The 18,160-nt window shown below is 61.0% G+C and overlaps 1 protein-coding gene across 1 annotated transcript; it reads left to right on the top strand.

The window, feature by feature from the left end:
• Positions 1 to 413: 413 nt before the first annotated feature.
• Positions 414 to 17,963, top strand: VOLCADRAFT_86387 (uncharacterized protein; the record flags this gene model as incomplete). Its single annotated transcript, XM_002946231.1, has 22 exons — positions 414 to 635; positions 1,297 to 1,560; positions 1,916 to 2,603; positions 2,967 to 3,377; positions 3,812 to 4,212; positions 4,503 to 4,850; positions 5,123 to 5,304; positions 6,192 to 7,161; positions 7,419 to 7,602; positions 8,274 to 8,302; positions 11,558 to 11,714; positions 12,081 to 12,368; positions 12,727 to 12,889; positions 13,517 to 13,740; positions 14,087 to 14,363; positions 14,687 to 14,888; positions 15,110 to 15,199; positions 15,446 to 15,610; positions 15,871 to 16,017; positions 16,433 to 16,741; positions 17,050 to 17,250; positions 17,583 to 17,963. The coding sequence occupies 22 exons, from the start codon at positions 414 to 416 to the stop codon at positions 17,961 to 17,963; spliced, it is 6,303 nt and encodes a 2,100-aa protein (XP_002946277.1).
• Positions 17,964 to 18,160: the final 197 nt, after the last annotated feature.

The raw sequence follows: 18,160 nt of genomic DNA, 5'->3' as shown, positions 1-18,160 counted from the left end.
TCTAGCAGCAAGGAATGACAACGGTGGCTATTTAGAATCATATGTGCTTAAGACAGGAGCGTTGCATCACTTGAATGATTGACCGGACTGCACGAACAACCAAACGTCAACGAGAAAGTACACCCTATGATAGAAAAAATAGATATGTAACGACATTAATGTCATACCTTATGTCATCATAGTACCTAAACAATTTATATCAAATTTTGTGTGATAACCCAATCTGATTTGCTTGCTCCCCCGAAAGTCGATACGGTAACCAGGAGGAAACCAGCGATAACAAGGAAGCGGGCTTACATCTTTGCAAAACCTACTTATTCGGGAAATATCTACGTTGATTTAACCGCGATCCAGCGAACCCGGCTGAACCGTCGCGTAAGGCGCCGTACCGGTCTTCTCGTGGCCGCGTTCCCATGCCACCAAAATCCGGTCATACGCGGCCTGGCAGATCTCATGCAGGCGTCAAAACGAAAGGCGGTGGCGGCGCCGCGGACAGCCGGAAAGGTGGCAAGGTGGGTGGTGGCGGCGGCAGTGGAGCACTAGAGGGCGGCGCCATGGCAACGGCAGTCATTCAGAAGAAGGCCGTTGGGGGCGTCTCTGCTGGAGTGGAGGCGCAAATACGATCTCTGCTGCTGGTAAGTTTCCCCCCGTATACACCCCCCCTCAACCCATCTACCCTAGCGCCGAAACCCCAACCCCGCCCAACCCACACGACGGCACTGGCATGCGCCTCAGCCATCCCCCAGTTCTGAAGCACGCCCAAATAACCCAAATCCCTTCTCTCCTATCACGATCCCCAAAGCCGAACACATAGTCCCTGCTTATTGCCGTACCCGGTGCTCTCCCTTTTCGCACTGACGGGACGCAAACCCTGCGCCGCATCCTTCTTAAGTTCTCTCCCTCCCGCGACTTCTCTCCGCCCTCCCCACCATCGCGATTCGTTTCCCAGCCAAGAATAATTTCCTCCGCCAGGAGGCTTAAATGCTTCGTTTCTCGATCGGGGGTTATTGGTTTTTAATGTTTTTCCAATGTGGGTTCTTTAATCGGGGGTAATGTTTTAACATATAAAAACGTGGGAGGACGATGACGGTCTACCGCGTAACCGCACGAATAATGATGTACCGTCCATGTGCCCCCTCCCCCTCAGGCTTTTACGGATACCCCCGCACTTGTGCGTGGAGCTTGTAACTTGTAACTATTACTTACTGGGTTGTAAGACCCAACCACTCCGCAACCATACACCCAGCCGCCGGCTCTCCCTCCGCGGTTACCTTTCCTGTCTTAAACTGCGCTCAGGAGCTCCAAAGGCAAGAGCTGCTCCTCCAGCAACACCAGCAGCAGCAGCAGCAGCAGCAGCAGCAACAACATCATCGCCACATGGCGCAGCGCGGCGGCGGCGGCGGCGGCGGGGGACCCGCTGGCGGCACTGGCGAGCCCGGGGCAGCGACGGCGGTGGATGGCCGTACACTGGCGGTCTTCAGCACCCTGTGGAACCAGTTACTGGCGGCTGGTTTCGGAACCGAGCACATCAAGAGGGTGGTTCCGGAGCTGGCCCGAGGGGTGCGGCGCGGCGCGGCGCGGCGCGGCTAAGGAAAAAAAGGGGTGGGGGGTGAAAGGGAACCACATGGAGAGGCGGCGGTGGGCGCAACGGGTTTGGCCCCGATGCCAGGACAGGCAGCAGGTCTTTGAAGGCGCATGCAGGCCGCATCCCCGCATCCCCTCTTAAGTTATACCATTTTCAAAACGTAGTTCCACCCCCCACCCCTGGCCGCCTTCCGTCCTTCACCAGTCGCCTCCGTCATCGTGGGATTACACATGGCACCGAATGCTTCCGTACCGCACCTATGTCCCGTTTGTTTAAAAATCCACACTCACAATCAAAGCCTCCCCTTCACCCTTACACCCGCCGTACCAGCTCTCGTCACCTTCCCTGGAGGCTGCTCTGGACTGGCTCTGCCTCCACCTCGCGGCGTCGGAGCTGCCCCAGAAGTTCAAATCTGCCGGCGGCGGCGGCGGCGCTGGGGGCGCGCCCGTACGCATCCTAGCCGTAGCCCAAACCCAACACCAACAAGAACTAGTCAGCGCAACAGCTGGCGCAGCAATAGCAGTAGCAGGCGAGTCGGAGCCCGGAGCTGTACGGTTGGAAGGCCGCAGTGACGGGCTGTGGGACCAGTCTTCGGATTCCGGTTTAGGCGTGTCCGACAACGAGGCAGAGCCCGCCGGGGCCGCGGCGGCGGCGGCGGCGGCGGCGGCAGCGCAAGGAAGTACGTCGGACGACGTCGTGGGCTCAGCGGCAGGGGCAGCGGCTACGAGAGCCGCCGGCGGCGGCGGCGGCGGCATGAAGGAATGGATTCTGCGGTACATGGACGAGCAGGCCAGCAGCAGTGAAGACGAGCGGGAGGCGGCGGAGGGTGGTACGGCAGGCACATCGTCGTGTTCTTCCGTAGCGGATTTCGAGTGGGAGGTGTGGGGCGACCCGCGTGAGGTGTCTCGCCGGAGGGCGGAGAGGGCGCGGTCCCGGCTGCCGCCGGAGGAGCGGCGGAAGCAGTTGGCGGAGGAGTGGGTCCGAGCTAAGGAGGTGGCGGCTAGGGCCAAAGCAACGGGTGCGTGGGAGGCAGGGAGGCAGTGGATGGGTTGGTGGGAGAGTCTGTTGGAAGTGCCAGTCAGGGAGGGTACAGACGGACAGACAGACAGACAGACAGGGAACACCGAATGCTTACTTGCCCGCTATTTCTAATCCATTATTATTCCCCTTGCCTGGACCCGTGAAACTTTGCCCCCTTGGCATGTACGGGTCAACTGCAGGCCAAGCCGCGGACACGTTTATGGCACTTTTCGTCACTTTTCCCGTGTGGCCGTCTGTCGCCCCTCATATCCCCCTCTCTTGCCGCCCCCGCTCGCCCCTCATGAACCCCTGACAACCCATACACATCCATCCCCCCGCCATCCAACCACAACCACATCAGGTGATAAGGCCCGCCAGAAGGACGTCGGCCTGATGATTCGCGACCTGAAGCAGGAGATGGCGGCACTGGGGGTCACGGAGCAGCAACTAGACCAGATTTTGGGGGGTGCCTCTGGATCCCTGGTGGCGGCAGGACAGGCCGCAGGAAGTACGGGTGCGACGCGGCGGCGGCAGCCGCCGGCGGGGGCGGCGGTCGCGGCCGTTACTGATAAGGGCGCCGGCAAGGACGATAAGGCCAAGGGCGGCAAGGAAAAAGCGGCGGTCAAAGGCGGCAAGGGGGAGAAGAACAAGGGCGGCGGCAAGGGGGGCGACAAGGCGGCCGGCAAGGGCGGCAAAGGGGAGAAGGCCAAGGGCGGCAAGGAGCGAGATGGCGGTCAAGGGAAGGGCGGCAAGGGCAAGGGGAAAGGCGCAGGTGAGGATGGAACTTCTGGAGTGCTGGCTGATGGGCTTCGGTGCGGGTGGGGACTCTTTTCCCCCCTGGAAGGGGGGCGGTGAAACGTAACGCCTCACATCGCCTTCCGGTCCGGGCCCAGGTCCCTTTGTGCGTGTGTGTTTGCGTGTGTGTATGAATGGGTACGTGTGTGCAGCGAAGATGGCACACGCTTTTTTGTATGTGTGTGTGCGTGCGTGCGTGTGCGTGTGTGCGTGTGTGTGTGTGTGTGTGTGTATCTAAGAAGCTGATAGATGCCAGGGCGAGGATCGGAAAGAAGCTCGCTGCCTGCGCTCAGTTCAGCTCAGGTCAGTTGAGCTCTCCGAGCTCTCCCCGCTATCCCGATCAACTCCCGTCCACCCCGAGCCAGTGGTTCGTCTTACCCCCTCCCCCCCGAACTCCGGCCCCCGAAGCAGGCAGGCGCGCAGCAGCCTCCCCGCCGCCCTCCGCGTCAACATCACCCTCAGACACGGACTCGGAAGCCGAGGCCACTGCGCCTGCTGTGCCTGCCGGCCGCCGTCCCGTGGCTCCGAAACCCGAAGATGACGTGGTTCCGGACAGCTGGGAGGATAGGGATCCGTGTCACAGCGAGGCGGCCGAGGCGGAGGTGGCGGTAGCTGGCGGCGGAGCGGTCGGGGAAGGCGGCGGGAGCGGGAGAGGGGAGGAGGTGGCGAGGGAGGCCCAGCGGGCAGGGACACGCGAGGCTGACGGGGCGGAGGTGGCGGGGGCTGGTGGCGGCAGCGACGGCGACGGTACGGCGGCGGCAGCAGCCGCGGAGGGGGAGCCAGCGTACGACGACTTGTCTGGCGGTGATGAGGTGCGCGGGAGAGAGAGAGAAAGTGGTGTGTTACGTGGTACTGGCGGGAGGGTGGGGGTCGGCTACTGCACCCATCTGTTTGTTACGTGCGATTGATGCATGACGGAGAACGGACCCTGACAACCTGCGTCTCACCCATCACATCAACGCTTAGCATCAGCATCAGCATCGGCATCAGGACGTATTTGTAAAAATCCGGCTGTGTGTCGCAAATTAAAAATTTGAAACTGCGCGAAGTCCCAAGTTTGAAATCCAGTAGGTTAAACTCGAACACGGGTGCCATCATACAGGAGTCACCTCTCCAAGGAAAGGATGCGGATGCGGCACCACCGACGGCGTCAGGCAACGTTGACAGGTCCAGGAAGGCTGGCGCCGCCGCCGCCGCCGCCGCCGTTGACGGCGACACCGGCTTTTCGCTCCCCAGCCTCTTTGACGATGATGATGGCAGCGGCGGCGGCGGGCTGGATTTCTCGACGCCCGCCGCGCCGCCATCAGCGTTGCTGCGCGCGGCGGCAGAAGCGGTGCCTGGCCCCTGGGGCGAGTACGGCAAAGGCGCCGGCGGCGGCAAAGGCGGCAAGCGAGGCGCCGCCAAGACGCAGCCTGGCGGTGTTGGTGGTCCTGGTGCTGGTGCCGCCCCGGTGAGGTGGGGGCTTGAGTTCGGGGGCCGAGGGGATGAGCAGCTCATCCGTGGTCTCCCTGCGCCGCTCCCACACGTGAAGCTGCGGCCGCCGCAGCTGCTTTTTCCCGTGTCGCCCTTCGATGCGCTCTCAAGCTCTTAACCTGCCAAAAGCTTCCCTAGCACCCGAGTCCTCATTTTTCGGGCCTCCATCCACCACCACCACCACCACCGCCACCCCATACACCCCCCAGTGGTTCGTCTTAACCCACATACACGCTCGTGCCCCCGCAGGAGCAACCCAAGACGCCGCGTGCGCTGCTGTCGCAGCTGTGCCAGAAGCAGGCCTGGTCGCAGCCCCGGTACGAACGTCTGGCGGCAGTGGCAGCAGCTGGCGAGGACAGCAGCGGCGGCGGTGGCGGCGGCGGCGGCGGCGCCTTCCGCTACAACGTGGTCCTGGATCTAGGACCCGCGAGGTTGGGAGGGGGCCAGAGGGGGCCAAGGGTGAAGAGGGGGCCTTCAGGGGGTGGGGACCCAGGGGCGGGGGAAAGTTAAACTGTCCGCGGTTGTGATTGTGTATTTGTGACTGTTACGTCCGTGGTGTTGAACTGGGGGGGAGACACGGGGGGTGGCGGGGGGTAGCCCGGGAGCTCAGGGCAGGACGACCATGCAAGCACGAACGCACGAAAGCTCGATAGCAAGGTCTACACGAAGCAAAGCCACAATCACCATGCACGGACCTGGTAGCTTGCCTCGCTAGCATGGTAGCCTGCATGTACGGCAACGAGAAAAGTAAAAACAGGGAGAGACAGGTACACTAAAGGAAGGGCGATAAGCACTTCTCCACACCGTTTCCATGTATGGGGAGGATCCATGGCCCAGCATGTATCCTCCAGAGGCTGCTGTATCCAGGCCCCCCGGGCAAGGTTTTGCCGGGGGTCACCCCCCCCCCGGGTTACCCCCCCTCCTTCGTGACGGGGACACACATGAGTTTGGCCCGGGTGCCCCTCTCGCGCCACCGGATGATGCCGCCGGGCAACTCCCCCTCCCTTCCCTTCCCTTACCTCCTACCAGGGCCCCCCCCCCAGCCCCTCGCTTCCGGTCCTATCAGCTCGTATCCTCTCCGCTTGATAGTCTAGATTTCCATTGTCATGTTGTCATCATTGTCGTCATTTTCGGTAATGGGTTAATGTTGAGTTGCGTCATAGAACGCATTGTTCAGTATTGAGCTGCGTTACTTACTGAGATTTTGCATGCTCATGCGCGTTCGGGTTCGCGTCCGGGTAGGGTAGGGTCATGTATGCTGGGTTAGATTGTGCTTTTGATTGATGAGTCCTCCGGCGGTATTCCTCCGCTGCCGTAGGGGCTTGGCGAAGAAGCGCAACCTGTACGGCATACGTGTGTACGGCGTGCCTGCAAAGGAGTGCCAGGCCCTTGACGGCGGTGGCGGCTCGCGGCTCCCGCCCCCGACTTGGCCGGACGCGCTGACGGCGCAGGACGCCGCCGCAGCGCGCGCTCTGTACGAGGTAACGCCGCCGCTGCAGCTGCAGCAGTCCATGTCCCAATCGCTGGCGCCGCAGTGGCGGCAGCAGTGGCTGGAGTGGGAGGCCGCCGACGGCTCCGCCGCGGCGGCGGCCGCCGCCGACGCCGCCGGCGCCGCCGTAGTGGCAGCCGGCACGGCGGCGGCGGCGGCCAAGCAGGCTGAGGAGGAGAAGCTGGCGGTACTGCGGGAGCTGCTCTCCCGGCCGCCGCCAGCGCCAGCAGCAATAATACCCCCGCCGCCGCTGCCCTTTGCGCGTACATCGCAGCTTGCGACAGCGGCGGCACCGCAGCCGCCCTGCATTGCACCTCCTCCATTGCCTCCTCCTCTTCCTCCTCCTGCACTCCTGCCCACATCACAGCTGGCGGCATGTGCACAAGAGCCGGATGCAGGGGATCAGCAGCTCACGCAGCTAGAGGCTCCGCAGCCGCAGGAAAGCCAGGAGCCGGCGCCGGAGCCGGGTCCTGAGGAGGTGCAGGAGGGTGAGGAGGTGGATGAGGGGGAATCTGACTCCCATGCTGAGCCCATGACCCACCATGACGGGGATGCAGTGGAGCAGGAGGAGTGGGAGGACATGATGATGGCGCTGGAGGAGCCTCAGGAGGAGGAGGGGGAGGAGCCGCAGGAGGAGGAGGGGGAGAAGCAGGACCAGGAACTGGTCACAGAGCAACCCGTCCAAGAGGAAGGACCGGTTTCGGAGCCGGAACCCGGGGAGGTTAAAGCGGACATGACGGAGGCGGAGGCGGTTCTCACGGACGAGGCTCAGGCGGCCCAGGCCCAGGCGCAGGCCCAGGTGCAGGCGCAGGTACAAACTGCCGTCGATGAAATGACGTCGGTGACGAGTCCGTTGAGTCAGGTCTCCGGGAGGCGGAGGCGGACGTGTGTCGTGTGTTTTATGTCCCGGAAGTGCTTCGGGAACCACCCCACATTCCCCCTCTCCAGCTTACACTCCCCCCCCCTTAGCATTAGGGCCTTGAAGGTCATATATTAAGGGTAGTCGGTTTTTTTTACTTTTTTTGTTTTCTATGTACGTGTAATGTACATTCCCAGGGCCGTCGCCGCGAGTCCGACACCGAGTCGGCCGTCAGCGCCTCTCTGCGGGCCGCCCTGGAGCGCTGGCAGGACAGTCCCGCGGGTCAGGCAATGGCGTCGGCACGTGCGGCTCTGCCCATTGCGGCAGTGAAGGGGGAGCTGCTGGAGGCGCTGCGGCAGGGGGACGTCGTGGTCGTGAGCGGTAAGGCCGGGCGGGCGGGTGGGCGGGCAGGGTTGTGTGTGTGTATGGCGGGGTGCGGGGTGCGGTGTATCGAACAACGCAGTGGTGGGCTGGGTGTTGGAAAAGGTTGGCACCGCGTGTTGGGACTCAATACACATGGCGTGGGGGTGAGTGTCGGTTGTGTATTGTGTATGTATTCGACTGCGGGTCAGAACCGGGGCTTGGGGCCCCCGCTGCCTGGTGTGCCGCGGCGGGGTACATGGGCCGCGGCTGTTTAGAGGAGGAGGAGGAGGAGGAGGAAGGGGGGGGAAAGCAGGTCTGCCTGCTTGGGCACCCGGCAGGCACCCGCTTGGGCTCGCAGCCTTTGGCCAACATCCGCCTGCAGCCCGGGACTTGGGGGTCAACCAAGTTCAAGTTCGGGATTTCCTGTGTTGAATTGCATCATATTTTTTCCGTGTGTATTGGTAGGGGGAGAGATTCCGGGGTCGTGTGTTTCTCATCCCCGCTTCCCGCCGCCCGCCGCCCTTCCTCCTGTCTGCTTGCTTACATCCCTTTGCCTCCCTTACCTCCCATATCGCCCCCGCTCTCTTCCCATATCACCCACTTGCCCGCCCGCTTTCCCCCTCCCCCGCCTCCTCCTTCCCCTCCCCCTCCCCCTCCCCCTCCCCCTCCCCCCTGGGACCACCTCTCAGGCGACACGGGCTGCGGTAAGACCACCCAGGTGAGAGGTCTGACGGGCGACCCACGGGTCAGTTGTGCAGAATGTGATTTGTTACAGCGGACCCCGAACGGGTTGAGTGCATCAGCGCAACGCTGTGGGCCCTTGTGCAGCCATAGCCGAGTAGTAGAATAGTAGCGGAGTCCAGTGGGACGACGGGTTTGGGGTTCAGCCCTCGCCGCAAACGGCTACCGTGGAATGGCAGTCTACCGCCGAATGGCGGCGGTAGGCTCGCGGTAATTCGCAATGCCGGACTGGGGCGATAGCTGTGCGGTGGATTCGAGTTTGGAGGGACAAGGGGGGAGCGTTGTTTTGGGGCGGTGTGTGTGCGCGTGTATGTGGGTGTATGGAGGGGCAGGGGCCTATGTCTAACACCTTATACCTAATGCCTACCCCAAGGGACTCCCCCCTGAGGTCCTGCCTCCCTTACACATTCACACGGCCACATCCGCGCGTGCGTGCGCCCATGTGGGTGTGGGCTTTCTTTTTCTCTCTGTCCTTTTCTCTTCTTTTCCTGCGATGCAGCAGCAAAGCACTCAACTACAATATTTACGGTCCCGTCGTAGTTTCCTTTTTTTTCCTTCACATACGAGACATGGAATTAGGGATAGATCCTTGGCCGCCTACCAAGTACAGCTAACTGCCTGACGTCATGATGGCTATGCCTGTCGAGTGTTCCACCGTGTAGCGGCTGGGCCAGGGAGAGTCTTAAAAGCGACAGGCAGCCTCGAAAAGCAAGAAAACAAGAACCCCATTCGAACCCCACTCATCCCAACTTCTTGTCCGGTCGTTTGAGTTGCTACCTAAACGCGGATGTATCGGCATTTTTTTAAATGCGAGTGGAGAGTTGAGTGCCCCCGCATCCCCCTCCACTCCCATCCGTTCCTATGTAGCAGTATTCATAGATTGTCGTAGATTGCCAACCCTTCCAGTGCAAAATCTGGATTCAGAATCCCCCTCAGATTCAAACCACATCCGCCATCACCACCTTACTGAGCGAATGCAAGCCTGCCTCCATAGGTACAGACACACATGTTTCACGACCTAGCGACGGTAAACACTGTAACAACAACAGCATGAACACATCGGGCCGCGTGCAAGGGCTTCCAACAGCATCCGTCGCCGCTCTCACGTCCTGGGGTTGCCTCACGTAACGTTGCCAACGGTTGCCGACAACCATCGTCCAAAGACGCTGGCTTTTTCAAAAGAGGTCTACAAGGTTGCTCGCAGGTATCTCGTGCTTCTGGTTCCTCTCCCCTGCACCTCTGCTCCTCCTCCTCCTCCCCCTCCTCCTGGCCACCACCCTCTTCCTCTTCTTGTGGTATACCACGCTCTTTCTCGTTGAGTCTCCACGCGCTCCTCCCGCTTCCCTCCACCTCCTCCTCGGGCTGCTCACTCGAGCCACAAGTGAGTGGGGTGCGAGGTCTCACACAGCGACACGGCGTGTGACTGGCAGTTGCCCTTTGCCGCCATCACACACTCCTATTGCGGGGAAGGGTGGTAATGGGCCGCGGGAGGGGAGGAGGAGGACGTCGAGGGCGCGACAAGAAACATGAAGCGGGACGAGGGCGGGTAAAGGCCGGCTGGCTGGTTGGGAGGCTGGCTGGTTGTGCTGCAGGTTCTCATCCCCCACAAAGGCTGGGTGCCGTTGTGTAGCTTGGGCCCAAGGGAGGGGGAACCACGCTGTCTTCTTCTGCAACGTCAAAAAAGACTCATCACGTGGTCTTTATAACCCCGGCTGTTCCCAGCCCAGGGATTTGGCCCAACCATGGATCTATTCCATTCCATTCCGAGATCACGCGGGGGTCGCCACGTCCTTAACCCCGTTTCGCCAGTATTAACCCCATTTCGCCTTTACCACTTGCCAAGCACCCCGCGACTTGACATAAATGGAAAGGAAGGGCTTGGACAGAAGGCTCTGTACGAAAAGCTAACGTCATGCTCGTTAGGAGCAGAAAAAAGTCGGATTGCTTAAGTAACGGGGGGGGGAAGGACAGGGTGGCGCAGAGATAGAAGAAGATCAGGTGGCTGAGAAAAGAAAAAAGTCGGATTGCTTAAGTAACGGGGGGGAAAAGGACAGGGTGGCGCAGAGATAGAAGAAGATCAGGTGGCTGAGAAATGCTTCCCTCCGCGCATATTCCATTTCAACTAGATAAATTCGCCGCCCCGCGGTATGCCTTAATACCTCTTGAGCGCGGTCCCACTACTGCCCCTTGCTGGTGGCCCTTGTATAGATGTAGTAGATAGGGACACGCAGCGATGGGAACCGTTATGCAAGCTAAGGGAGGAAAGGAGGGGGGCAGAAGGTGGTTTGGCGTAGGGAGGGACCCCGTCGCTGATTGCTTCTGAGACGCACCTCCAGAACTCGGGACTCACAGGCCTCCAACTCCCCGGCGTCACGGCCACCTAGAAAGGTCATGCGGAGGGGGGGTGCGGTTTGACGGGAGTGCGGGCAAAGGGCAGGCATTCTTACAGGAAAAGCGAATCGAGGGTGCGCACCGGGCTTGAAGGGAAGCCATCTGTGCCAGGCGGGACCCCCGCAAACCTCAATTGCTTTCAGTACACAGGTAGCCCTGCAGGAAAGAAGACAGGTGCCTTTGGTTGATCTTGAAGATGACTGCTACTTGCTCGCTGGCTGTGCCTGCCTTGCACCATTCTCGCAGTTCTCGGCAACTTTGATTTGGCATGCCCCGATATGCTTTTTCCGTTCAGTCTCGGATCGAAATACCTGAAAATATATCGTTTGAACATAAAAAATAGGCTCGTGTTAAAATGCGCTTGGTGGGCTCTCGTCGTGGGTGTCATGAGTAAGCTCAAGGATGTCGCGCTCACCCTGCATTTTCTGCCGTCAATTATTTTTGTTTCACGGATGGGTGGTAAGGGCGGATTGTGAAAGATTACTCCTAGCTCTTTTAGTTGCTGATCAGAGACTATCGGCGATTGGCTGTCCATACTTAATTCAGGCACTACCCATCGGCCGCTTTCAAATAACCCCAAACAAATAATCGGAGTTTTTTATCCGTTTTCCACTGCATTCAGTGACACAGTATCATCGAACGTCGAACCCATCGAACTATGACTTTTCAACCCAGACAAAACAGTTAGTACGGAGAACTGCCACATTTCTTAACTCTTTGAATCTTAACCCCATAAACCCTAGACTTTTTGAACCGAATCTTGCTTCAGGTTCCGCAATACCTTCTAGAAGATGCCATTTGTTCTGATGCTGGCGGCCGCACCCACGTGGTGGTGACTCAGCCGCGGCGCATCGCCGCAATTAGCGTAGCTGAGCGCGTGGCTGAGGAGCGGGGCGAGCCTCCCCCCGGCAGCCCCGGCCCCGCCTCCACCACCGGCTACCACGTGCGACTGGGGGCGGCAGTGACCCGCCACACGCGGCTCACGTTCTGTACCACAGGTTGGCGGTGGCAGCGGGCGGGTGGGAGCTGTGGGGGGAGGGGGATGGAAATGGAAGTGGGGGTGAAAGCGGGGGTGGAAATAATGGGGATGGGGTTGGCAAGATATGACGAATGCAGTTCGGGCTATGCAGGGGTGTGTTAGGGCTATTGCGATGTGGTTTTCTGGGGATATGGGTATTTGGGAACGAGACATTTGGGGACGTGGTAGGCAGGTAGACAGGTAGGCGGCTAGGTGTGCAGGCAGGTTGACAGGGCCTTGCCGTGCTCCTCCCTCCCCCGCTCCCCCCGCTTTTCCCCCGCCCTTCCCCCCCCCCACCCCCACACACCCCCACACATACCCCCCCCCACACACACCCCACACACAGGCATCCTCCTCCGCCGGCTGGCCGGTGACCCCTCCCTTCACGGGGTGACCCACGTGGTGGTGGATGAGGTGCACGAGAGGTCCCTGCAGTCCGACTTCCTCATAGCGCTGCTGAGAGACCTGCTGGCGGCGAGGAGGGCCCAGCAGCAGCAGCAGCAGCAGCCGGAGGGGACGGAAGGGGCGGATTCACCTCTTCCTCCTCCTCCTCCTGCTCCGGCTCTTAAGGTGGTGCTCATGAGCGCCACTCTGGACGCCAAGCTGTTCGCCAACTACTTCGGAGGATGTCCGGGTACGTGGGCTGCGCGGGGGAAGGGGGGTGTGGGGGAGGGGGGACGGGGTGTGTGGGAGAGGGGGAAAGGGGGGTGTGGGGGAGGGGGAAAGGTTGTGGGGGAGGGGGAAAGGGGGGTGTGGGGGAAGGGGAAGGGGTGTGTGGGGGAGGGGGAAGGGGTGTGTGGGGGGGGAGGGGAAAGGGGGTCTCCATGTGGTTGGTAGACGGGGATGGTGGTTGTAGCTGAACATCAAACCCTGTCATATGTTATCCTCTCCGGGGGCGTCCTCCGGAGGAAATCCGACCCCGTCGATGTCCGATGACCCCCCTTTCTCCCCCTTTTCTTCATGCCCCTTGGGGCCGCCGGCCTCATCCCCAGTCTTACACGCCGCCGGTCGCACTTTCCCCGTCAGCCGACTGTTCTTAGAGGACGTGTACGAGGCAACCGAGTACCGACTGGCTTCAGATGCGCCTGCAGCGCTGAGGCGACGTGGCCCGGGTGCGGCCCAGGTGTACGCGCAGCGTCTGGGGGGAGGAAGCAGGTGGGGGGGGCTGGGGGGGCCGGCGGGGCTGGTGCGGTGGAAAGGAAAGTGAACATTTCAGCGACATTTGGCGGTCAGTACGCGAAACGAGTATTGTGTACTTGGAGGAAGCTGAGCCATGTTGTTGTGGAAAAATAAAAGTGTGTTTGTCTAGGGCAGACGCGTGCGTACGTGTGTGTTTTCCGTATACTATATAGTACTACTTCCCCGCTGCTCTTCCCGGGTCCGAGTCGGCGAGTGATTTACCCGTGAACATCAATCACATCTCTTACCCCTTGCGCTCTTTGCCTCTTTCCTCTCACCCCCCCCAACACACGTCCTTTTTCTGACTTTTATAAGACTTTCCTTTCGTCTCGGCGCCTAGGTAGCTTTTCCGCATTTTTCGCCTTCTGCCTTCTTTGGACTTTGGACTTGCCAGCTAGCAAGTAACTCGTCTCGCAACCCCAGCGGGCCCAACGTCGCCGCCAAGATTATTGTTCAAGCCATCATTCGTCAGTAAATATTCCTGGTGCAGCAGTTATCTTCTCCTGGGCTATCGTCTATCCCTGGCCTATCTGCTTCATTGCCAGTGGTCCGACTTTATCTTCCCCCCCCCCATACACACACATACACATCCCACCCTCGTAGGGGCCAGAGGGATCTAGTGGCGCGTGGTTTCGGAGACGACGAGGCGCTCTCCGCTCCCCTCAACCCCGAGTACGACCCGGAGCTGTATGTCGACCGCCCGCTACATGTACGACGCAACCTGGCTCGGCTGGACGAACATCGCATTGACTACGACCTGTTGGAAGCTCTTTTGTCGTACATCGACGCCACGACGGAGCCCGGGGCGGTGCTGGTGTTCCTCCCTGGTACTGCTAGTGTGCTGTTGCGACTGCTGTTGCAGCTGCTGATATAAGTCTGCTGCTGTTGCTACTGTACGGTTTGTGGGTGTTTGGGTGTTTGTGGGTCTGCGGTGAAAAGACCACGGATTCCGGAACATTTAGATTTTTTTGGGGTGTGTGTGTTTGTGTGTGTGTGTGTGTGCGTGGGGGGTGCGGTTTGTGGGTGCGGTTTGTGGGTGCGGTTTGTGGGTGCGGTTTGTGGGTGCGGTTTGTGGGTGCGGTTTGTGGGTGCGGTTTGTGGGTGCGGTTTGTGGGTGTTGCTTTGGCTTCCCCCCTCCGCGCACTCACTCGCTTCATGGCGATGGTGATGCAGGCATTGGCGAGATTAACCACCTGTACGACCGTCTAACGGCGCAGCGGGCGTACTCGGGACTCCGCGGCGGAGGCGGAGGCGCCGCCGTGTACGGCGGCGCCCGCTGCGTGGTTTTACCTCTGCACAGTGCCGTCCCCCCTGCGGGCCAGCGTGCGGCTCTGCGGCCCCCGCCCCCCGGGCTGCGCAAGGTGGTTTTGGCCACCAACATCGCGGAGACGTCTCTGACGATCGAGGATGTGGTGGCGGTGGTGGACACGGGAAAACACAAGGAAAGGAGGTGCGGGGACGTGTCTGTGTGTGTGTGTCTGTGTATGTCTGTCTGTGTCTGTGTTTATGTCTGTATGTCTTTTGGCGGCCCCATCACGTGTGACCATCAGACGGCAGATGAAGATGTTGGCCAGGTAGCCACAACAGACGGGCAGCAAACAGAGGGCCACTCTTCCTCTTCCTCTTCCTCCTTTCCTCTTCCTCTTTTCCTCTTCCTCTTCCTCTTCCGGGGTATTTAGGAAGGAAGGAGAAACACACAGCGGTCCAATAGCCCCGAGCACTAGGTGGCTCCCAAAGTAGGTGGCGACCGAATCCCACCTCTATGCCGTACAGGTTTAACCCCGCCCGCTCCATGTCCATGCTGGTGGAGGATTGGGTTAGTGCTGCCAGTGCACAACAGAGGGCGGGACGAGCGGGACGTGTACGACCCGGTGTGTCGTACGCGACGTACACTCGAGCGCGCTTTGAGGGGGGTCTACGGCGGTACGGCGCCCCCGAGATCACCCGGGTGCCCCTGGAGGAGCTTGTACTGCAGGTGCGTGTTGGGGCCGGTCCATGGACACGATCCAATCGCCCCTCCCCCTCGTCCCCCTTCCCTTCCCCATGCCCTGGCGCACTCCCGGCTTTTCATTTTCGACTTCCCATTCTGCCCTTTCATCTCCCCCTCTCCTTTCCCTTCCCCCTCCCCCTCCCCCTCCCAACCACCCTCCCCCCCACCCACCCCCTCCCCCTCCCCCTCCCCCTTCCCTTCCTCAGATCCTGCTCATGGGTTTGGGTCCCGTCTCGGACTTCCTGTCCCGAGTCCTGGAGCCCCCCCAGCCCCGGGCTGTGGCTGCGGCCCTGGAGGTGCTCAGACAAGTAGGAGCCCTGGAACCACCATCCAGCACCACCACCACCACCACCACCACCACCACCACCATCCCAACATCAACCTCAACATCAACACAGGCTCTATCACAGGCTTCAACACAACCGCAGCAGCAGCAGCAGCAGCGGCAAGAACAGCAGCAGCAGCCAGGCGCCCCTCCTCCTGCTTTTTCATCTGCTGCTACTGCGGCCCCCTCGTCCTCCTCCTCCTCCTCCTGTCCGGAGGTTCTCAGTCCGTTGGGTCGCCAGTTGGCTCTGCTGCCTGTGGGCCCCCGGCTGGGGAAGCTGCTGGTGCTGGGGGCGCTGCTGGGCTGCCTGGCACCCGCTGTCACCATCGCGGCGGCCATGAGCCACAAGTGGGTTTTTGTGAGGAGGGGGCTGAGGAGGAGGGTGAGGACTGTTTTGCGTGTATGTATGTATGTACGTGCGTGTGCGTGTCTATGGTGGTGTGTTTTGTCTGTATAGTCTGTATAGGTCGGAGTTGCTGCCGTGCACACTACGAGGCGTGAAAGGGGGGGTGATGGCATGGCCCAGCTGGCCTCGCTACCCTTCCTCGACTACATGGGGGATCCCCCCGGGGCAACATCGCCGTGTCAGACACTCCTTCCCCTGTGTCATGTACTGAGTATGTATGTGTGTATGTGTCGGAGCGCAGGTCTCCCTTCCTGACCCCCGCAGACGATCGCGGGGAGGCGGAGCGGGCCCGGCGGGCCCTGGCGGCCCCCGGCTCTGAGGGCATTGCCGCGGGGCAGCAGTCGGATCATCTGCTGCTGGTGGCGGCGTATGAGCTGTGGCGGGTGGGCGGAGGGGGTGAAGGGGAGGAGGGAGGGAGAGGAAGAAGGAGGGAGGGTGCCTGTATAGGCCTTTCAGTTGTCCTGACTGGGTTGATTAGGTGATGATATGTATGTGTGTGTATGTGAGAGAGACTCTTTCTCTCTCTCTCTGACACACATACACACATACACATAGGCTGCAGACACACGCCACGGCATTTGTTTGCGTCTTCTCCTGTACACCGTACAGCGCTGCTGTTTGTACTGCGACCCAGTGGGTACTTATTGAAGACGTGAATGTGAAGGTGGCGCCTGGAGAACGCCCCCATACGCAAATATACCCCCCCCGGCTCCACGTTATGATACCCCCATTCGCCCCCTCCCCCAACTGCCCCCCAACACAACCCCCCTCCTGTACGCCCCGGGGTGCCCCCTCCAGGTGGCTGCCTCCCCTAAGTACGGCGGAGGCACAAGACTTGCCGCCCAAGTGGCCCGTCGCCACTTCCTGCACGTCCAAACCCTGGAGCAGCTGTCTGAGATGCGGTGCCAGTTGGCGGCCATGTTGGCGGATGCCAGGCTGGTGCAGCCGGGTGGGGAGCGAAGTGGAGGAAGAGGAGGAGCGTATGGGGACGGCGATGGTGGCGGCGGCGGATTTGGCGGTGGCGGCAAGGCGGCCATGGCGGCAGCAGCGGCGTGGCTGGACGATCCGACTGCCCCTTGGAACAAGTTCGCCAGGGACCCCCTAGTGGTGAGTTGTCAGTTGGTGGTTGGCGGGTGGGCTAGCGGTAGCAAGGACACACGGAAGCAATAGCGGGAAGGCAACATGTGTTACCATCGGAACTGTTGATGATGATGATGAGAGGGGGTAATTGCGCCGCCGGCCCGCCCGCGCGGATCCTACCCGCACCACCCGGGAAGCCGTTATCCGGCTTTGGACGACGGCGGTAGGAGGTGCTTTGATGAACGTGGACAGATGCAGCTTGTTTTGAGTTGTGCGCGATCTACTGCCCCCCCTCCGTCCCTCTTCCCTCCCTCTCCTTACACCTCCCCCGCCAGGTGAAGGCGGCTCTGTGCGCGGCGCTGAGTCCCGCCGTGGCCGTTATGGGGGAGGACTCCAGCCCCACCAGCCCACCCCGCTGGACGGATGCCGCCCCTGGAGCTGGCGCTGGGGAGGAGGTGTTCGTACACCCCAGCAGTGTGGTGGCAGCCCTCAACACGCCCCAGCTGCACCACCCCTACCTGGTCTACTTGGAGAAGGTGCGGGGGAGGGCGCCACGGTGTATGTATACACGCACATGCGTGGCGCGTGTGTGTGTGTGTATAATTTGAGGCGCGATACGGGAACAGGTGTGTGTGTATGTGTATATGTGTGTTCGTGTGCTTTGTGGTGGTCACGCAGTGGCCACAGCCTCCTTCTGACCGGTTCGCAGCTCCAACTTGATGTGTTGTCCCTTAGATCAGTTCCTCTGCAACCAACTTGGTGCTTACACACATGCATTCCCTTCCACATTCTTTCATTGTGCCGCCCTCCCTCCTGGTGTGGACCCCTCCCTCCTGGTGTGGCCCCCGCCGAAACCCGTCTCCCGCAGGTCAAGACCGCTCGGTTGTTCCTCCGCGACGTGACCTCCGTGTCCCCTCTATGTCTGATGCTGTTCGGGGGCCCCCTGACGGTGCTGCACGCCGAGGGGGCGGTGCTCGTGGGCGCTGGGCCCGGCTCTGGAGCAGCCATGGCGGCGGCGGCGGCGGCGGCTGCTGGAAACGGGGTATTGCGTATTTCCTGCCGCGCGCAAACCGCCGTGCTGGTGAAGCAGCTGCGTGGTGCGCTGAACCGGTTGCTAGAGCGGCGGTATACGGGGGGAGGTGGAGGAGGTGGAGGCGGGGTGCAGGTGGCAGAGTCGGTGGTGGGGATTGTACGGCAGATGCTTCGGGAGGAGGATGAGCAACGGTCCATTGCGGCAAGGTTGTTGTGAGGGTGAGGGGTGTTGTTGCGGTGGTAATGGCGCATGGAGGAGGATGCTGGTGTGGTGTATGTGTGCGCGCGTGGGGGCCCGGTCAGGTTGGCGACAACATGGTCAGGTCTAGGCGGCCCGCATAGCAGCTGTAGCCCAGGTTTGTTGGGAGGCATGCTGGTTGCTGGGAGGTGAGGCGGACTCGAAGACGCTCAAGT

This window comes from Volvox carteri (assembly GCF_000143455.1).
Source record: "Volvox carteri f. nagariensis unplaced genomic scaffold VOLCAscaffold_1, whole genome shotgun sequence".
NCBI lineage: Eukaryota > Viridiplantae > Chlorophyta > Chlorophyceae > Chlamydomonadales > Volvocaceae > Volvox > Volvox carteri.
This window is presented reverse-complemented; position numbering and strand designations above follow the sequence as displayed.